The sequence below is a fragment of the Vombatus ursinus genome, unplaced genomic scaffold, assembly GCF_900497805.2.
Source record: "Vombatus ursinus unplaced genomic scaffold, bare-nosed wombat genome assembly UNPS02014781.1, whole genome shotgun sequence".
In the NCBI taxonomy this organism is placed as follows: Eukaryota; Metazoa; Chordata; class Mammalia; order Diprotodontia; family Vombatidae; genus Vombatus; species Vombatus ursinus.
Window position 1 is genome coordinate 17,764,549 of NW_020954559.1, and position 17,060 is coordinate 17,781,608.

At 36.2% G+C, this 17,060-nt stretch overlaps 1 protein-coding gene across 1 annotated transcript in view; it reads right to left on the reverse strand.

Moving 5' to 3' along the window:
- Window positions 1-434: 434 nt before the first annotated feature.
- LOC114046352 (GRIP and coiled-coil domain-containing protein 2-like) overlaps window positions 435-17,060 on the reverse strand; it is a 48,617-nt gene continuing 31,991 nt past the window's right edge. Inside the window, exons 17-23 of the mRNA XM_027866662.1 lie at window positions 15,093-15,214; window positions 10,301-10,477; window positions 8,966-9,183; window positions 7,391-7,585; window positions 3,736-3,875; window positions 2,499-2,700; window positions 435-577 (exon numbers count right to left, since the gene is read on the reverse strand). Of these exons, the coding sequence (XP_027722463.1) occupies window positions 507-577; window positions 2,499-2,700; window positions 3,736-3,875; window positions 7,391-7,585; window positions 8,966-9,183; window positions 10,301-10,477; window positions 15,093-15,214 (1,125 nt within the window). The 3' untranslated portion in view covers window positions 435-506. The remainder of the gene's footprint in view (window positions 578-2,498; window positions 2,701-3,735; window positions 3,876-7,390; window positions 7,586-8,965; window positions 9,184-10,300; window positions 10,478-15,092; window positions 15,215-17,060) is intronic.

Here is a 17,060-nt window from a genome sequence, read left to right on the forward strand (position 1 = left end):
CCTTGCCAATTGTAAATTTTCCAATTGTACATTTTCTTTTTATCTTTAGATTCAAGTCCTATCAATTTTGCTGCCAATTAATTTCTAGCAACAACACTTCTGGCAAATCATATCTTGGTAAAATATAATTAACATTAAATGTTCTAAATTACAGTTCTGTTATGGGGCCAAAAGTTGGGTTCATGACTTAGAGTATTCCTAAGCAAGAAGAGGATTCAGAGGCACTAAAGAGTGAGAAGACAGGGACCCCATCCCATCCTCACTGGCAGCATAATGAAAAGCCCACAAAGAAGATGGTCTTGGCAGCATTCGATTTCTGAAGGACTGACATCTGACATCAACCCTTCAAGCTGCTGTTGATGTACTCTTTGCCTACATAAATCCTGTTTGTACACACACACACACAAATTCACAAAAGAAACAAAAGGATTTCATGTGTCTGGCTTATTTTTGTCACAAATATTCTATTTGGTTACAAGCTCAAGAAACATTCTCTTATCACCATGTTATCGAAGGCCTGACCAACTGTGTAGATAGGATGCCCATCCAGAGGGTCGAGATGTACTTTCTTCCTCACCTTTGTAGGGAAAAAAAAAATCTATTTAAACTCTTTAGTATCAAAGATATGCCCATATGAAATAAAAACCAAGCAACTGTAGTTTATATTCCACTCCAAGTCCATTAGCAAACAATGCTGTGGTGTCAAAATAAATATGACAATTTAAAAGGCCTAATCTAAAAATGTAGTTGTAGAAATTAAGAAGTCAAGTGCAGTCCAGAGGACCTGAGTTCAAGCTACTTACTAGCTGTGTGACCCTGGGCAAGTCACTTAAGCCTGATTATCTCCAAAAAAAAAAAAAAAAAAAATTGAGAACTGAGCCTTCTTTAAATATACATGGTAAATAGTACATGACTACAAGAACTATTATTCAGAAGAACAATTCTCTCGTATTATATATTTCTGTTTTCCCATAATCAACATATATTAACTTTGCCCTTGTGAAGATACAAAAAAAATGCATGAAGTGCTCAGTACATTTATGTCTAAAGTGAAAAGATTTTTTTTTTTTTGCTTTTTAGTGAGGCAATCGGGGTTAAGTGACTTGCTCAGGGTCACACAGCTAGTAAGTGTCAAGTGTCTGAGGCCAGACTTGAACTCAGTTCCTCTTACTTCAAGGCTCTATCCACTGTGTCACCTGGCTGCCCCAAAAAGAGATTTTTAAAAAACATTGTTATTTAAAGTTTTGAAATCCAAATCTTATTGCTCCCTCTCCTCCTCTCCCCATTCCCTCAGACAATAAGCAATCAGATACAGGCTATACATTTACAATTAAGTAAAACATTTTCATATTAGTCATTTCGTATAAGACGACCTGAATAAAATAAAAAAATGAAAAAAAAATAGCATGCTCAAGTGAATATCAGTTCTTTCTCTGGAGGTGGATAGCATACTTTATTCCGTTGGGATTGTCTTGGATCACTATATTGCTGAGAGTAGCTAAGTCATTCACAGTTCATTGAACAATATTGCTGCTGCTGTGTACAAAGTTCTCCTGGTTCTGTTCACTTCACTATGTCTCAGTTCATGGAAGTCCTTCTAGGTTTTTCTGAAATCATCTTGCTTGTCATTTCTTATAGCACAGTAATATTCCATTACAATCACATACCACAACTTATTTAGCCATTCCCCAATTGATGGGCATCTTTTTGATTTCCAGTTCTTAGCCACCACAAAAAGAACTGCAATAAATACTTTTGTACAAATAGGTCCTTTTCCCTTTTTTTGGATGTGTTTGTGATAGAGACCTAGCAGTGGTATTGCTAGGTCAAAGGGTATGCTGAGTTTTACAGCCCTTTGGCCATAGTTCCAAATTGCTCTGCAGAGATTTAAAAAAAAAATTCAAAACTGAAACACCTGCACTAATCTTTCTTCAAGAACAAAATTTTAGAAAGGATAATTCTATCCTTTAATTGAAAAACACAACTCTTTAGTTCTTCTGCACTGGGGAGTAACATTCATGCTTTAAGTAGTATAGTAAGTGCCCAAGAAACTGCTGAGGACTGTCTTCCTAATTTTTATGGGTATATGCTTAATTTTATAAAAAGTATAGGTTATTCAATTAAATTATATTTTTTGGTGGAATTTGGGATTAGGATCATCAACACAATTAGCTTTCAAGGAGCTGAAATATTAAATTTGGATTTTATTATGAACATATGGTGATTATATTGAAATATATAAAACTATTTTTGGTGTCCTAAAAACTAAGTTTGTCACTGAATAACACAAAATTTTTTTCATATCTACAACAGACTAAAAAATTTGAAAAGATAAATAACTTGAGTTTATACCTTGAAGAAATTTATGGAGATATATACAGAAATATGTGATATAAAGTATACGTGTGTATATTTGACATATGTCTACATACACACATGTATAATAAACAAATCACACTCTAAGTCTGACAATTAGGGAAAAATTTAATTTCACCAACCTTGAGCAATTGCAACAAGTTTTCCTTTCTCTTCAGGACTGAGCTGCAACATTGTGTCTATGACAGGAAGAAGCCTCTCTCTTTCACTCCCTGCTTTTAGAAATATAAACTGTAGCAGAACATTCTTCAAGTATTCTAGGTTAGCTACTGACTTCTCCCGCTCCTGGTTCCTTTCCAATCTTCTTACTTCACTTTTGAGAAGCTATAAAGAAAAACATTTGAAAACATGTATAAAGGCACCAATCTGGTCTTTTTTTCAGAGGTCTCAAATGGTCATTAGCGCAATTCCATAAATTTTAGCCACAACTGGCTCCACCATTTTGGGATTTGAGTTATGAAGAATAGAGGTGAAAATAGTTCCATACTTGCACAGTGCAAAAGTGTGCCTCATCCACAATTGCTCCTAAAGGTTTCAAGACTCACTGTGTGCAGGAGTACTGTTTTGTGCTGCTCCACCCCCCCCCCCCCCAACCCAACCTCTGGCAGTAAAGCCGCAATCTAAATGATTTCTTTTAGACTTAAACCTACTCAAGCCGTGTCATTCTGCTTAAAATCTTTCCATGCCTTTCTACTGGGTAAAGTTCAAACGCTCCCACCTGGCATTCAATGCTTTCCACAATTGGAGAGCATGCTCTCTTTCAGTTTTAACTGACCAGATATCTAACCAGGTTCACTACTCTCTGAAGTCACCGTGTTTCCTCTGTCCTTCCATCTCTTGGGTCATGATGTCACCTATGCCTAGAACCACCTCCCGTTTTTCTTCTTCTGTGTGAAAACTTTTACCCATGCTTTAAAACTTGACCCCAGTGCCATCTCATCCTTAAGCTTTCTCTGATCTGTGTGTGGATAAAAATACCCCACCTTGGATTTTACACAAGGGTACTTGGTTTTGGAGTTCTCTAATGAACATATCATATAATGTCATTATACCTATCCATGCTTTTGTCCCCCTTTTAGACTATAAGCATGATGGGGAAAGGGTTACATTTTATAGATTTCCTAAGGGTCTAGAAGAGTGTTCTGCACATTGCAGATGCCCAATCATTGCCTGATGAATGTTTCTTGAATTTCAAGTAGTTCATGCTTTATAGCTCTTTTATCCATAAAAACTACATACATACAGTATACATACAGTATAACTTTTTGTTGAAGATATGTTTAATGGGCATGTCATATAGAAAGAATGCTTACAAATATTGACACAGTTTCAATGGTGACTGGGTTTGGTTAGACTCACCTTAATTTGCTCCATGAGAATCGCATTGGTTGCTTCAGTCTCCCTAAGGAGGCCATTCAAGTGGTCGGCACTCTTTGTGGTGGAATTCAGCTTCTGAACCAATTCTTCTTTGCTGAGTTCTTCGTGCCACAAAGGAGGTTCTGAAATTTTATTTTCTGAAGATTATTTCCAAATGAAAAGACCCAGAGTCAGGAAACGGAGCATCTTATGTAAGGAACAGTAAGGAGGCCAGTGTCATTGGATCACAGATAGTGGGCAAGGGGGGAGGAAGGGAAGGTAAGAACATTGGAAAGGTAGATGAGGGTCAGGTTGTGAAGAGCTTTGAATGCCAAATGAGATTTTATATTTGATCTTGGGGGTGATAGGGGAACAGAGTTTAGGAAACAGAGGAGTGATATGGTCACATCTGCACCGAGCACTTGGTTAGCATCTGAAGTTTAGGGAAAAGACTCAAGCTGACTTAGTTGACAGCAAAAGACTAAAAGTTTTAGTAGCCATTCCAGACAAATCCCAGCCAATTAACATTTCTGAAGACCAGTTGTGCACAAAGTACCAAAGAGGGGTTACAAAATAAACACAGTGTCTTCAAGGAAATAAGAACATCAGACAACTGAAAGTGAAATAAATTTTCTAGTCCAATACTCTTACCATGGAAAAGGAAACTGAGGCCTAGAAAAGTGAAGCAACAGAGCCTCTCTGTGGCAGAACCTAGATCATGGGATTTAGAGCTAGACAGGTCCTTTGGGATCATCTTAAATATCAACGTCCTTATTTTGCAGATGAGTAAACTGAAGACCAGAGAGTTTCATTTTTCCAAGTTCAAAGAGCTAATGTGTTACAACGCCAGGATTTGATCCTCGATACTCTGACTCCAGTTTTCTTCCTATTATACTAAGTCTGGAATAGAACGCAGGTTCCCTTACTCAAAATCCTGGGGTAGGATCTCTAGGCTATCCGATATTCTCATAGGGTCTTCTAGGGCTACTCAGAAGGTTTCTCATACTATTTACCTAGCAGTTCCTCATTCAGGTCAAAGGAATTCTGGAAAAGGACAGGTTACATAAAAAGAAAGGATTGTTTTTAGAAAAGGGTACAGAGAAGAGGGGAAAATTCAGTTCCACCTCTGCTACAGAAATATGCCCAGGACCAATTTTAATGACCTTATGCAGTAAGGTCATCATGAAGGATGTGGATTGGATGCATTTCATTCTCTATGTAGTCCAAGCTCTAAGGAGTATGAAATGAGGAAAAGGATGGTGAAAAGTCAGAGGATAGAGGGTGGGTAAGGGCCTCCTAAGTACAGACAAGGGAGTAGGCTAGCCAATGGTCTTACACCATAATTTGAGAGCAAATTTATCAAATTAATTTTCTTGCCCTGGCTCCTTGGAGGATCTGAAAATTATCTCACCAGCAATCTAAAGTCTTATTTTAGGCAACAAGTTTTCCTTGACTCTTGGAGCAGTCCAAAATTGCCAAATGGTTTGACGGAATATTTCTATTTTTTTCTGGTTGTGCATTTCAATAAAAAGTGAAATGACTGGCTAAAGAAATGGGGAAGATTAGGGTAAAGGGGAATTAGGAGGAGGTAAAGAGTAAAGAAACCTAGAAAAAGCCCATGGGCTAGATGTACAAGTAAATTAACTAAACTAAGTTCACAGGAGGAAGGGACAACAGTTTGTACTTAAAATTCTTTTGTACTCCATAGCATTGTCCACTCAAGCCCATACTATCACATGAGTGATTTGTAATCTTACCAATTTGGGAGTTCCTTCTGATGACAAAGAAGCTCATCCTGTATGACTCTTGGTTATGTTCTCCCATATGTTCAACAGAGGGGGCTCATTCAACATGCTGGAGGCCTACTCTGCTGATGCTATAAGGGTACCAGGAAGGCACTCTGAATGTCTATCAACTTGTCATCACTTGCTTTGCTATGTGGCGGGCCATCTTTTCTTCCTATCATTTATCTCCTGGAGGACATCTGCTTTTTTTTTTTCTCCCCAGAAGTTCTTCCTTGCTTATATGCTGCAGGCTATTTCCATCCACTATATTATTTTCTTTTGCCTTGTGTATGAGATTTTTAATTCTAATAAATGTTTCTCTTGCCCCACTCTCTTTGATTTTTTTGGAGTCCATAAGTAACAATGGATTCAAAACACATTCTATGAGAGACTTGTACTCATGCTAAGTTCTTATTGATTAAAGAAAGATTAATTTCCAAAACAAAACTTTCCATTTGTCTTTGCTAAGTCACTTTACTTCTCTGGATATCATCTGTAAAATGTGGGTATATCTGAGGTCCCTTTAACTTTTTAAATGCTCACTTTAAATACAAGATTTTCTAATTGGGTTCACAAATCGAAGAACTGCTTTAGGAATTTCTAAATTTCTAAACTCCTCAATCCTATTCTTTTTTGTTCTTATTTCAAATATTCATGCATTAATTATGTACTAATTATGTACTTTCTCCTCTTTGCACCTTTAAACTAATGAATGTTCACAGTTTCATTATTAAAGAATCAAATGGTGGTTTAGGTCTACCATCCAATTATTCAAGGGGTCTTTAATTGAAAGATTACCCTGCACTGAAAAAAAAAATCAATGTAAGATAGGTTTCTGCCTTCAAGAAACTTAAGAGGCTTCCAGGTAATTATGGGTTGTATTAGTCTCTGATCTGTCATTTGGTAAACTTTCACCTTTACAACTATTTATCAAAACTGTCATTGATCTTCCGGTCATTTATCTGTCTTCCTGAGAACTGAAAGTATCATGTTATTTATAATCTACTAAGGGAGATTCAACAGGGCAACTGCATGGCCAGCAGCTATTGCCCACACCCTCCCAGTGGACCTTTTGACAAACCATCTTTGACTTCCTGCTTAATGAAAGCCCTGCGAAAACACCCCCAGTCTGTGTGATCCTGAGACCAGGAAGAAACCAAAACTGTACGCTCCTTTGGAAATATTTATGTAGTCTACTACAGAGCCAACATGGATTCAATTGTGAAGGCAAATATTTATTAAAATTTTTAAGGACAAAAGTTTACTGTTAAATAAAGGAAGTTAAGTCACTGATTCTGAATCCAGTAGGCAATTATGGAATCATATGAAAACAATAAAACTTTCAGTTTATAAACAGGGACAATGAAAAATTAATATTACTTTTTAATTTTTTTTGGACTAGAACTGTGATTTCAATGGTAGAGGGAATTCTAAGTGAGGAAAACTCCCTTAATCAATGCAGAGAAGACCCTGCCCAGGGCTCTAAGAGATTGTGACTTGACAGGGGTCACCCAGCCAGTGTCAGATAAGGGTTTATATGCAAATCTTAATAACCCCAAAGTCAGCTCTCTATCCAATAGGCCCTGCTGCCTTTTTAACACTTTTTTTAAAAAAAAATTGCCACTTTTTACTTTTTAATATTGCTACTGAATTCTGATGCATCCACCTGACTCAGATTTAGGAAAGAAGCTTATTTAAACAAAATCTCAAACCACACTCTAGGTAAGGCTTATCACTTGCAATTCAGGAAGGAGTACAATGGCATTCAAAAAAAATATCATCATGACTTAACAGGAGACCCTCATAATTTATAGTAGTAGTAATTCTACAGAATACCTAAATAAGGAAAATTATGTTTTAAAAAACGAACATACCAAGTTTAGTTTCAGGAGAATTAAGAAGCTGTTCCAGAGACGGTGTATGGATACTGGTAGAAGACACAGACTCAGTGTCAGCAGTTTCCATTCCCTCTCCCTCCTCCCTCGTTACAGCGTGCATTTCAAGGAGGGGCAGGTCTGTGTTTCTCCTATCACGAAGATTCTTCAGGGGTTGATGTGAAGAAGCTGAACCTAATTAGAAAAAATAAAACAAGAATGGTATGTCTTTGAATCCATAAATGGAAAAAAAAAAGATTAAAGATGAAAGCAATTCCAAATAAGCTGTACATGCCTAAGTCAAAGACCAACAATGAAAATGAACGGATAACTGGGACAAATTCAAAGGTGGGAAAATTATTTAACTTAAAGGGCCAAGTGGTACAAAGAAGGAATTCCTAGCTTACTTTTAAAAACCAGAAATGAATACATTTCCTAATAATATGGAATCTTTTATCATTTAATCCATTTCTACAGGGACTGAAAGTTACTGCTTTCTCAACAGCTGGATGAGGTAAAACGACCTTCACAAAATTCTTAGAATGGGCAGCTTCTAACACTCGCAAACTTTTTGGTAACTCAAGGTGGTTGGTAACTCAAGATATTACACCACTAAATACAAGCCGGGGTCTTAATTTCTCTACTCCTCTCTTCCTACCCCCAGGCAACACCTGTAAAAAGCAGTAGAGAAGAGGGTATGTGTGAAGGGATGGGAGAAGAACAAGGTGATAACTAAATTTCATATGATTGGTGTTGAAGGAAAATAAAACATTTTTAACAGTATGCTTTCTGCAGGGCAAACCGAGCCCCTAAGCGTGCTGCTTGCCTGCTTCCAAGATGCTGCAATAGTTTTTACTTGATTCAGAAGCTTTGTTAGAGTCCAGTCATCCCTTTTGGGCAGCAGGATCTAAATCTAACTAGTCATCTTGGTAGAGCTGAAGTCATATCAACCTTTTCTAGCCTATAGGGCTACGTTGAAACTAGTAGTAGCATTAAAAGCAAACCTGAAAACGTCTTTTAAAACTATCCTGAAGATGTCACTTCTATAATAGTTTAGGCTTTAACTTTCTATTAACCAAAGGAAAGTATCTGTGAAGCTAATGCTTTGGGAAATGAGGTGTTTTGTCTTTCTTCTGAACATAAAATATTTATATCAGTCTGTTTAATGAATAGCAATAAAGAATGCTGTATAGTCCCACAAAACACTAGGACGAAGCATCATTCTGTGGAGACTGATGGAGCAAGTTTAATGTCAAAGAAAAGGAAATATTACCTGACACAACACATAGTACATAAATGAGGATTTACTGCTCTAAAAGGTTATGATGGCTGAAAATATGAACTTAAAGATTTAGATATAGTAATGGATAATTTAGGATAAGTTAAAGATAATCATGGTATATTCTTAAAATTTCTGAGATTGATTTAATGAAGGGCAACCACTGCAAACATTTATGAATAGGAAGATTTCAGAGTGGCATTTCTTATGGTCAAATGGAAAGTGTTGTGAAAGTCTGAAAGTTTAAAAAAAATGACATCATCAGAAAGTTACTCCTTTCATGAATGCATACATACTTCTCGTAGTGGGGTCACTCTTAAGCTGGAAATACTGAGCTTCCACTTTGGAAAGCTGCTGCTGCAATGTCTCCATGGTCTTCCTGTGCTCTTCCTGCAAACGCCTCACCTGATCCCGGAAGTTACTGTGGAGGGTTTCATTCTGGGACGTTAGCTGACTCACAGTCTGTGCGTGCTCTGACTTCATCATCATGTTTTCTGACTGTACGGAACAGAGCCTGAAGGATGAATAAAATTTATTTTCTAAAACCGTTTAACTTTACTTCTTTAGGGACTAGGAGAGAGAACAAAAAATCTGTTCCTCTCTGGAAATTAGGTATATCCTCAGTGTGACAAAAGCCTTTCTACAATCTCAATTCTACATTTCTTTGAAATGTCATTGCCTCATGTTGCTGCTCCCAGTATGAAATGCTAGACACCTGCTTCTCTAAATCTTAAAATGTTTAAAAATATAGAAGATGTTTTAGTACCATTTTATTTCTTCTTTCTAGGGCATGGCTATATTACCAATCACTTTCCAATCTCACTTAAAAGAAAACTAAATTTCCAAACAAAGCATAACTCAAAAATACTGAGGGCAAGCTTTTTCATAGTTTTATAATCACATCAATAATTATGTAAGAGCATCAATGATATTTCCCCCCTCATTATTCATGTATTTTGCATTAACATTTCTAAAGGGAACTCTAAAGGTGACAATGCATAGAGCACTGAACTCAGAGTCGGGAAAACCTGAGTTCGAAACCTGTCTCAGATACTTTCAGCTGTATGACTTTAGGTGAATCACTTAACCTCTGTCTCAGTTCCCCATCTCTGAAATGGGGATGAAAATAGTACTTCCCTCACAGGGTTGTTGTGAAAATCAAATGAAATGACACATGTAAAGCTCTTTGATATATAACTTTCAAATTTATAAAAACGAAATACTAATGAGCTTCATTTATAGTGTCATGACAATTTCCAATACTAAATTATAATGGCAAAATTACCCCAAACTTGTTATAGTTCTTATTTCATATAATTTTCTTAGCTCTTTATTTGGACAGCTATGTGGTAAAGTAGGTAAAGCACTGGGCCTGGAGTCAGGAAGACTTATCTTTCCGAGTTCAAATCTGGCCTCAGACACTTAGTAGGTGTGTATCCCTGGGCAAGTCACTTAATCCTGTTGGCCTCAGTTTCCTCATCTATAAAACGAGCTGGAGAAGGAAATGGCAAACCACTCTGGCATCTTTGCCAAGAACACCCCAAATGGGGTTACGAAGAGTTGGACAAGACTGAAAATGACTGTATGACACATAAAGTCAAAACAACACATTAGTACTCCAAAAAATATACTTCTCTCGGAGTTCTGCCTCTTTTGTGACTGTCTCCTGCAGCATCTTATTGTGCCTTTCCAGTAGCGTATCGTGTTCAGACTGCAATACTTGAAGTTCAGATGCATTGGTCTGTAAATTATTCTGGGTGTCTTGCAATTTCATTTTCAGTTGGTCTATCATCATTTCTAGATGTTGTCTGGAGGGAAAAGGAAAGGAGAAAATCTGACTTTGAAAAATATATTTTAATTTCCATAATTCAACTCCTAATAGGTAAGCTGTTCAGTTCTATCATCAGGAGTCACAGAGAGATGTCACAATGGAGAAGTTATAACATTTTTAACATTTACTGACACTTCAATCTCCACATACTAGGCAATCTGAGACATAATAAATATCCCTGCACGTTAGAATGGAATGCAATAATTTAATAGCACCAAAGAACTTATTTGAAGCAACATGATTGTGTCATGAGCAAAATACGACATAGCTCTAAAGTTTTCGGAGGACAACCTGAGTTACTGTCCAACAGAAGAAAGAACGGTATGTTAAGATACAGTAAAAGTGAAAGAATAAGCAAAAACAGTTTCTGCTTTGTTGAATTCTACTTTCAGATAAGGCTAATGTATGAAAAAAAGAAACATAAATAAGAAAATGGGTCAGAAAGCAAGAAAAAAATTCAACACAACTATGGCTTATTATCTGACCTCAGAATTCAGAGATATTTAGGAATGAGACAAACAAAAAAACCCAAACCAAGCATTTTTAGAGCCAGGTGAAAACTCAATTAATTAAATTCTTAAAGTTATATTCCACAATTTTTACAAGTGACAGGTTAGTTGCCATCATTTATCAGCCTGCATTCTGTCAACAGATTTCAAAATAAGAAGCTTCAGATATACAAAAACATTCCAGGATATTTGATCTTTCTTAGAATAGTGAGATCCTGACGAGAAAATTCTTTTGAATGCTGAGTCTCTAGTTATAAAAACAAAAACATATGCATGAAAAGAACTTCTGAATCATCTTCTGCTCTAATTTTTTTTTATAATCCACAAAAAGTGATCTGGAAATATTTAAACCAAATATTATTTCAATATGGTCATTGAGATACACATAAAGAGTAATAGTTATATATGAAAACATTTCTTGACCAAAATTCAGTTTTCAGTTTTAAATGATTTCAAATATTTACAGAAACTAAACAATCATTTCTCAATCTGTATAAAAAATAATGTTTTTAAACATTCAAAATTTGAAAGTTTGAAAGATACCAGTCCCTGAGAAACTTCAATGTTAGTATTGTTAATAAAAACAGATGCAACAAGTTCAACATAAACTGCAGGCCTGCACAACTTGCACTTGCAGCAGGTCAAAGGATTTCCTCTACATTTATTGCAGGCTGCCTGGAATACTTTGATGCGCTGCAAGCAGCCCAAGCACAGCCTGCAGGCTGCAAGTTGTGCAGGCCTGACACAGCCATTTAACAAAGAATAGAGTATATCATATATTTACCAGAAAGACCTAAATGTTCACGCAGCCATCTTTTTTCTTTCTTCCCTGCCTGAAGTTTGATATAGTGACTTAACTGATCAAGTTTCTGCTATTGTCCTTGATAGGCAGTGAAACCAAAGCTACATTTTCTTACAGGTCTGGCCACGGGTTCCACTCTTCCCCCAAAGTTAGATTATGTGAAATTTGAGTATGGCCTAGACTTAGTGTTTACTTACATAAGATTTGTTAGTATTCCTTCAAAGAAATTTCATTTTAGGGATACAGCCTATATTTGGAGATATCCTAATACTTTATGTGTTTGATTTTTAAAAAGAAAAATAGTTATTATGAACTTAAAACACTAAAAAAAGGAACAAAAAGAGAATATACTCTACAAAGTATAACTCCTCATTTTGTATCCCTTTAAAACAAACACATACATATATTTAAAAAAAAATCTAGACATTAACTGCCAACACCCCTCCAATTAAAAACTGAGAGAAAAGACCCATACACGTAGTTAAGCTCCAAATGGTCATGAACTAGATATAAAAGGTCACATCATAAACAAATTAGCAGCAAGGAAGAAATAATCTTTCCGATGTATGAAAAGGGGAAGATTCATCACCAAAATAAGTGATAAAAAGGACTGCACAGGATAAAGTGAACAATTTTGGTTACATAAAATTTAAAACCTTTTGCACAAACATATCTAATGTAGTAAAAATTAGAGGAGAAACAAGTTAACTGAAAAAAAATTGCAACAAGGTCCTTTAATAAAGGTCTCATATTCAAGTTCTATGAAGAACTGGTTCAAATTTATAAGACAGCCATTCTCCAATAGATAATAGTCAAAGGATATAAGCAGGCAGTGTTCAGAGGAAGACATCCATGTTATTAGTGATCATTGTGAAAAAATACTCTAAATCATTAAAAATTAGAAAAATAAAAATTTGGATAACTTTGAGGTTCCACCCCATACCTATCAAAGATGATGATAAAATGAGGAACCTTATAAATGTTGGGGGTGCTGTGGGAAAACAGATAAATTAGTGCTCTGTTAGTGGAGCTAATAAATTGGTTCAGCCATTTTGGAAAGGAATTTGGAACTATGCCAAGAAAATTACCAAACTTTTGACCCAGTTACATCACAATTAGTAGGTCAGTGCCCCAAAGAAATAAAGAGGCAAAGTATCTCTACATACAAAAATATTTATAACAATTCTGTGCGTGGTAGCCACAAATTGGAAACAAAAGGGATCTCCTCTTACTAGGGAATGGCTCACCAAAAACAGTGTGCCAGAGGAAATGATGAAATGGACAATTTCAGAAAAAAAACTGGAAAGACCTTTATGAACACATGCAAAGTGAAGCGAACAGAACTTGGAAAAAAAAAATACACTGATAACCTTATAGAGAAAAACAAACTACGAAATATGAAAGACTTTAGAACTCTGATCAACACAATGATAAACCATGATTCTGAAGGAATGAATGTAGATCATTCCATTCACCTCGACACTGAGGTGATGAACTTAAAATGGAGAAAGAGAAGTGCATTTTTGGACATGGCTAATGTGGGAATTTGTTTTACCAGACTATGTAGACCTATGTTTAGAGGGATGTGTTGTTCTGGTTTTGTTTCTTTTTTAAAGTTTACTCAATGGGTGTAAAAGGGGAGGGGGGTAAGTAGGAGGGACAGATTAATTTTTAAAAACTTATAATTTGAAAATAAAAATAAAAACAATAAATGATTATTTTAAAAAGAAACTAGTTCACTGCGTGTGTGTGTGGGTGGCAACTGGGGAGAGGTGACTTGCCCAGAGTCACACAGCTAGTAAGTGTTATATGTCTGAAGCCAAATTTGAATTCAGGAGCTCCTGACTTCAGGGTCAGTGTTCTATCCTCTGTGCCACCTAGCTCCCCCAAGAAACTAGCTTCTTACTGGATTTTTGATCATTATTAAGTCCGGTGTGAACTTTAGGATTTTGCTGTAGTAGGTGTGTGTGAGTTGGGCACTCTGTTTCCCTTTCAGATAGCTATCTTGTAACACCACTCTCAAATACTCAAATATACCTGTGATCTCTTTGATTTCCTCCAAGGATGGAAACTGAAAACTATCCATGCCTATCTTGCTCTTATCTGTTTCTCCTAATAGGCAAGCCTGGGGGTGAGTGGGGGATGGAATCCATCCAACACACTGTAAGTTTTCTTGCTTTCTCCTGACACTGTGAACACACTAGTGGGCCACCATGGATGTCAATCTGTCAACTCTCGCTCTTGCTACTTCACCAGACTATCTTCTCTTTTTTTCTTGTCATACAATCCCCTGATGACATTCTTTACTTTTATTCTCCTTCAAAGTTTTTCACTGGTTCTATGCAGCAGCCTGCTCACACCCACCACACGCCTCTCTATTGCCCTCTGTGTGAAACTCATCTTTGGAGGTAGTGGTATTTCATGTCTCCTTGGCATACAGAAACATTAATAAAATATTATGGAGTCAGCAAAAATTCTTTGTAATTTCGGTAGACTCTGCAAAGTTTTGGGCTTTGAAGAAAATCATTACAATGTCATCTCTAACAAAGAACATCAATAAAACTTCATCATCCACAGGGAATCCCTCCTCAACCTGGACTTTGCTATGGATCTCTTCTATTGCAGTGGTGAATACCTCTGGTGAGCATACTGTTTTATACCTTGCCTGATGTTAATGATCAGAGGGTCACTGAAGAGGGTAATTTTTGTTTACATCATCCAACAACTTCTGAATGATCTCAATGTATGGACAGGAGGACATCTTATTGTAAGGATGCATTATGTCCTACCAATGACTCAATTTTTTTTCATTATCACAAAACAATGAACACAAAGGATTCTTATGTTTTCTATATTTTTCATTTAATTGTGAGCTGGTAAAAATGTGATTTTTTTTTAAAAAAAAAAAGTAAAAAAAAAAGTGATGAGGACCACTTGTGAACACCAGTTTGTTGCTTAGAAATACTCATTGAGGATGTATATATGTAAAACTTCAAAATGAAAATAAATGAATATATATTCAAAATGAAAATAAATGAATATACAAGAATCTTGTTCTTCTGAACATTTTAAAATAAAAATTTGAATATTTTAAATATTTAAAATTTTGAATATTTTAAAATAAAAGAATCCTTTTATTTTAGAATTTGACTTGCATACTTGGAAAGTAAGAGGAAATGGATTTTTTGTTAACTGTTCATTCATTTGGTCATACTTTCCTTATTTTGTTTGTCTTTGTTGATAGTAATTACTTTCATAGCAAAAATGAAAAAAAAAATTACCTTTCTTGTTTTGCTCCTTCTGTTTCACTCTGAGACAAAGATTTATTTTTTTGTTGTTTTAAAACATTATGAACTCGGACTTTGTAGCTTTCGAATTCAGAGGTAATGGTAGCTTGCTCTGCCTATAACATTTAAAATGAAAACAAAAGAAAAGAAACACATTTTAGTCTCAAATACAATATTTCAGCTCCTTTTGTATTGAAGGAATTTATGTACAGAGAGCAAAAACTTATATAAGGTAGGGGGTGTACGCAGGGAAAGAAATACTCATTCTCTGAATCAATTTTTAAGTTCTTTTGCAAGATTTATGTTGGGCTTTAGTTTTCTTCAGCTCATAAAAGACAAACGTCCTCTGAAAGAGGGGTTTGTATCTTATGATGCCCTTGACTCTGATGATCACTTCACCTCTTTGGGCTTCAGCTTCACCATCTACAAAATAAAGGGGTTGGGGAAGGTGATTTCTAAGGTTCCTTCCAGTGCCAACACTCTATGCTTCACATACTGGTAACTTAATTTAATATTTATAGGCTTAATACATTATTTTTTCAGTCTTCAGGATACATTCAAGTACATTGGACATGAAAAGAAAGGAAAAATTTCCTCAAGGATCTCACAATCTAATGAAGGAGACAACATGCAAAGGACTACATACAAATGAGATATAGAAATGTAAAATGGAGAAAATCTCAGAGAGAATGATGCACTAGTGTTAAAGACGACAGAGAAAGACTTCTTGCAGAAATTAGGAGATCAAGTATCTTGTGTAAGGGGGAGCATGGAGGCCAAAGTCACTGGACTGCAGAATACATGGAGGGGAATAAAGTGTAAGAAACTGAAAAGGTAGCAAAGGACCTAGTAATGAAGGAAGTTAAGAACCAAACAGAAGACTTTGTATTTGATCCTGGAAATAAGAGGTAACTATTGGAGTTTACTGTATGTTAGGGAGAGGTGATATAGTCAAATCTGTGCTTTAGGAAGATGACTCTGATAGCTGAGTGGAAGAATGGAATGGAAGGGTAGAGACTTGAGGAAAGGAATTAAGTCAGGAGGCTACTGCAACAGTGCCAGTTTAAGGTGATGAGGGCCTGCACCAGGGTGGCAGCAGTGTTAGAAGAGAGAAGACATGAAGGTAAATGAGAGATCTTATGAAGGTAGAATCGACAGGACCTGGCAATAGATATTAGTGGGGAATGAAGAGAGTGGATCCAAGGATCCAAGGAGAATCCTAGGTTGAAAGCCCAAGTGATTGGGAGGATGGTGGTACCTCTGACAGTAACAGGGAAATTAGGTAAAGGGGAGATTTTAAAGGAAAGATAATGAATTCAGTTTTGGATATGCTGAATTTAAGATGTCTCGGTGACATTCAGTTTGAGACGTTGGAATAGGCAGTTGAAGATGTGAGACTGGAGATCAGAAGAGAGGTTAGGGCTGGAAAAATAGGTCTGAGAATCATCTGCATAGAGATGATAAACTGAATACATGAGAGCTGATGACATTATCAAGTGAAATACTATAAAGGGAGAAAAGAAGAAGGCCCAGAACAGAGGCTTGGTAACAATATCCAATCAGTGGGTGTTATTTAGATGAGGGTGTTATTTAGATGAAGATCTAGCAAGAAATATGGAGGAGTAATCAGATAGATGGAAGAAGAATGAGGAGAAAGCAGGGACATGATAACCTGGGAGAATAAGAGTATCAAAGAAAAGAGGGTAATCAACAGTCAATGGTGCACATAGGTCAAAAATGAGAAAATGCCACCTGTCAATTTGTTAATTAAAAGATCACTAGTAACTTTGGAGAAAACAATTTCAGTTAAATGATGAGATCAGAAACAGACTGTGGTTAGAAAGTAAGAGGAAAGAAGTGTAGAGATGGACTGTAAATGGCCTTTAGTCACGAAAAGGAGGTGATATATAGGATAATAGCTACTGGGGATGGATAGATTAAGCGAGGCTTTTTTGAAGATGA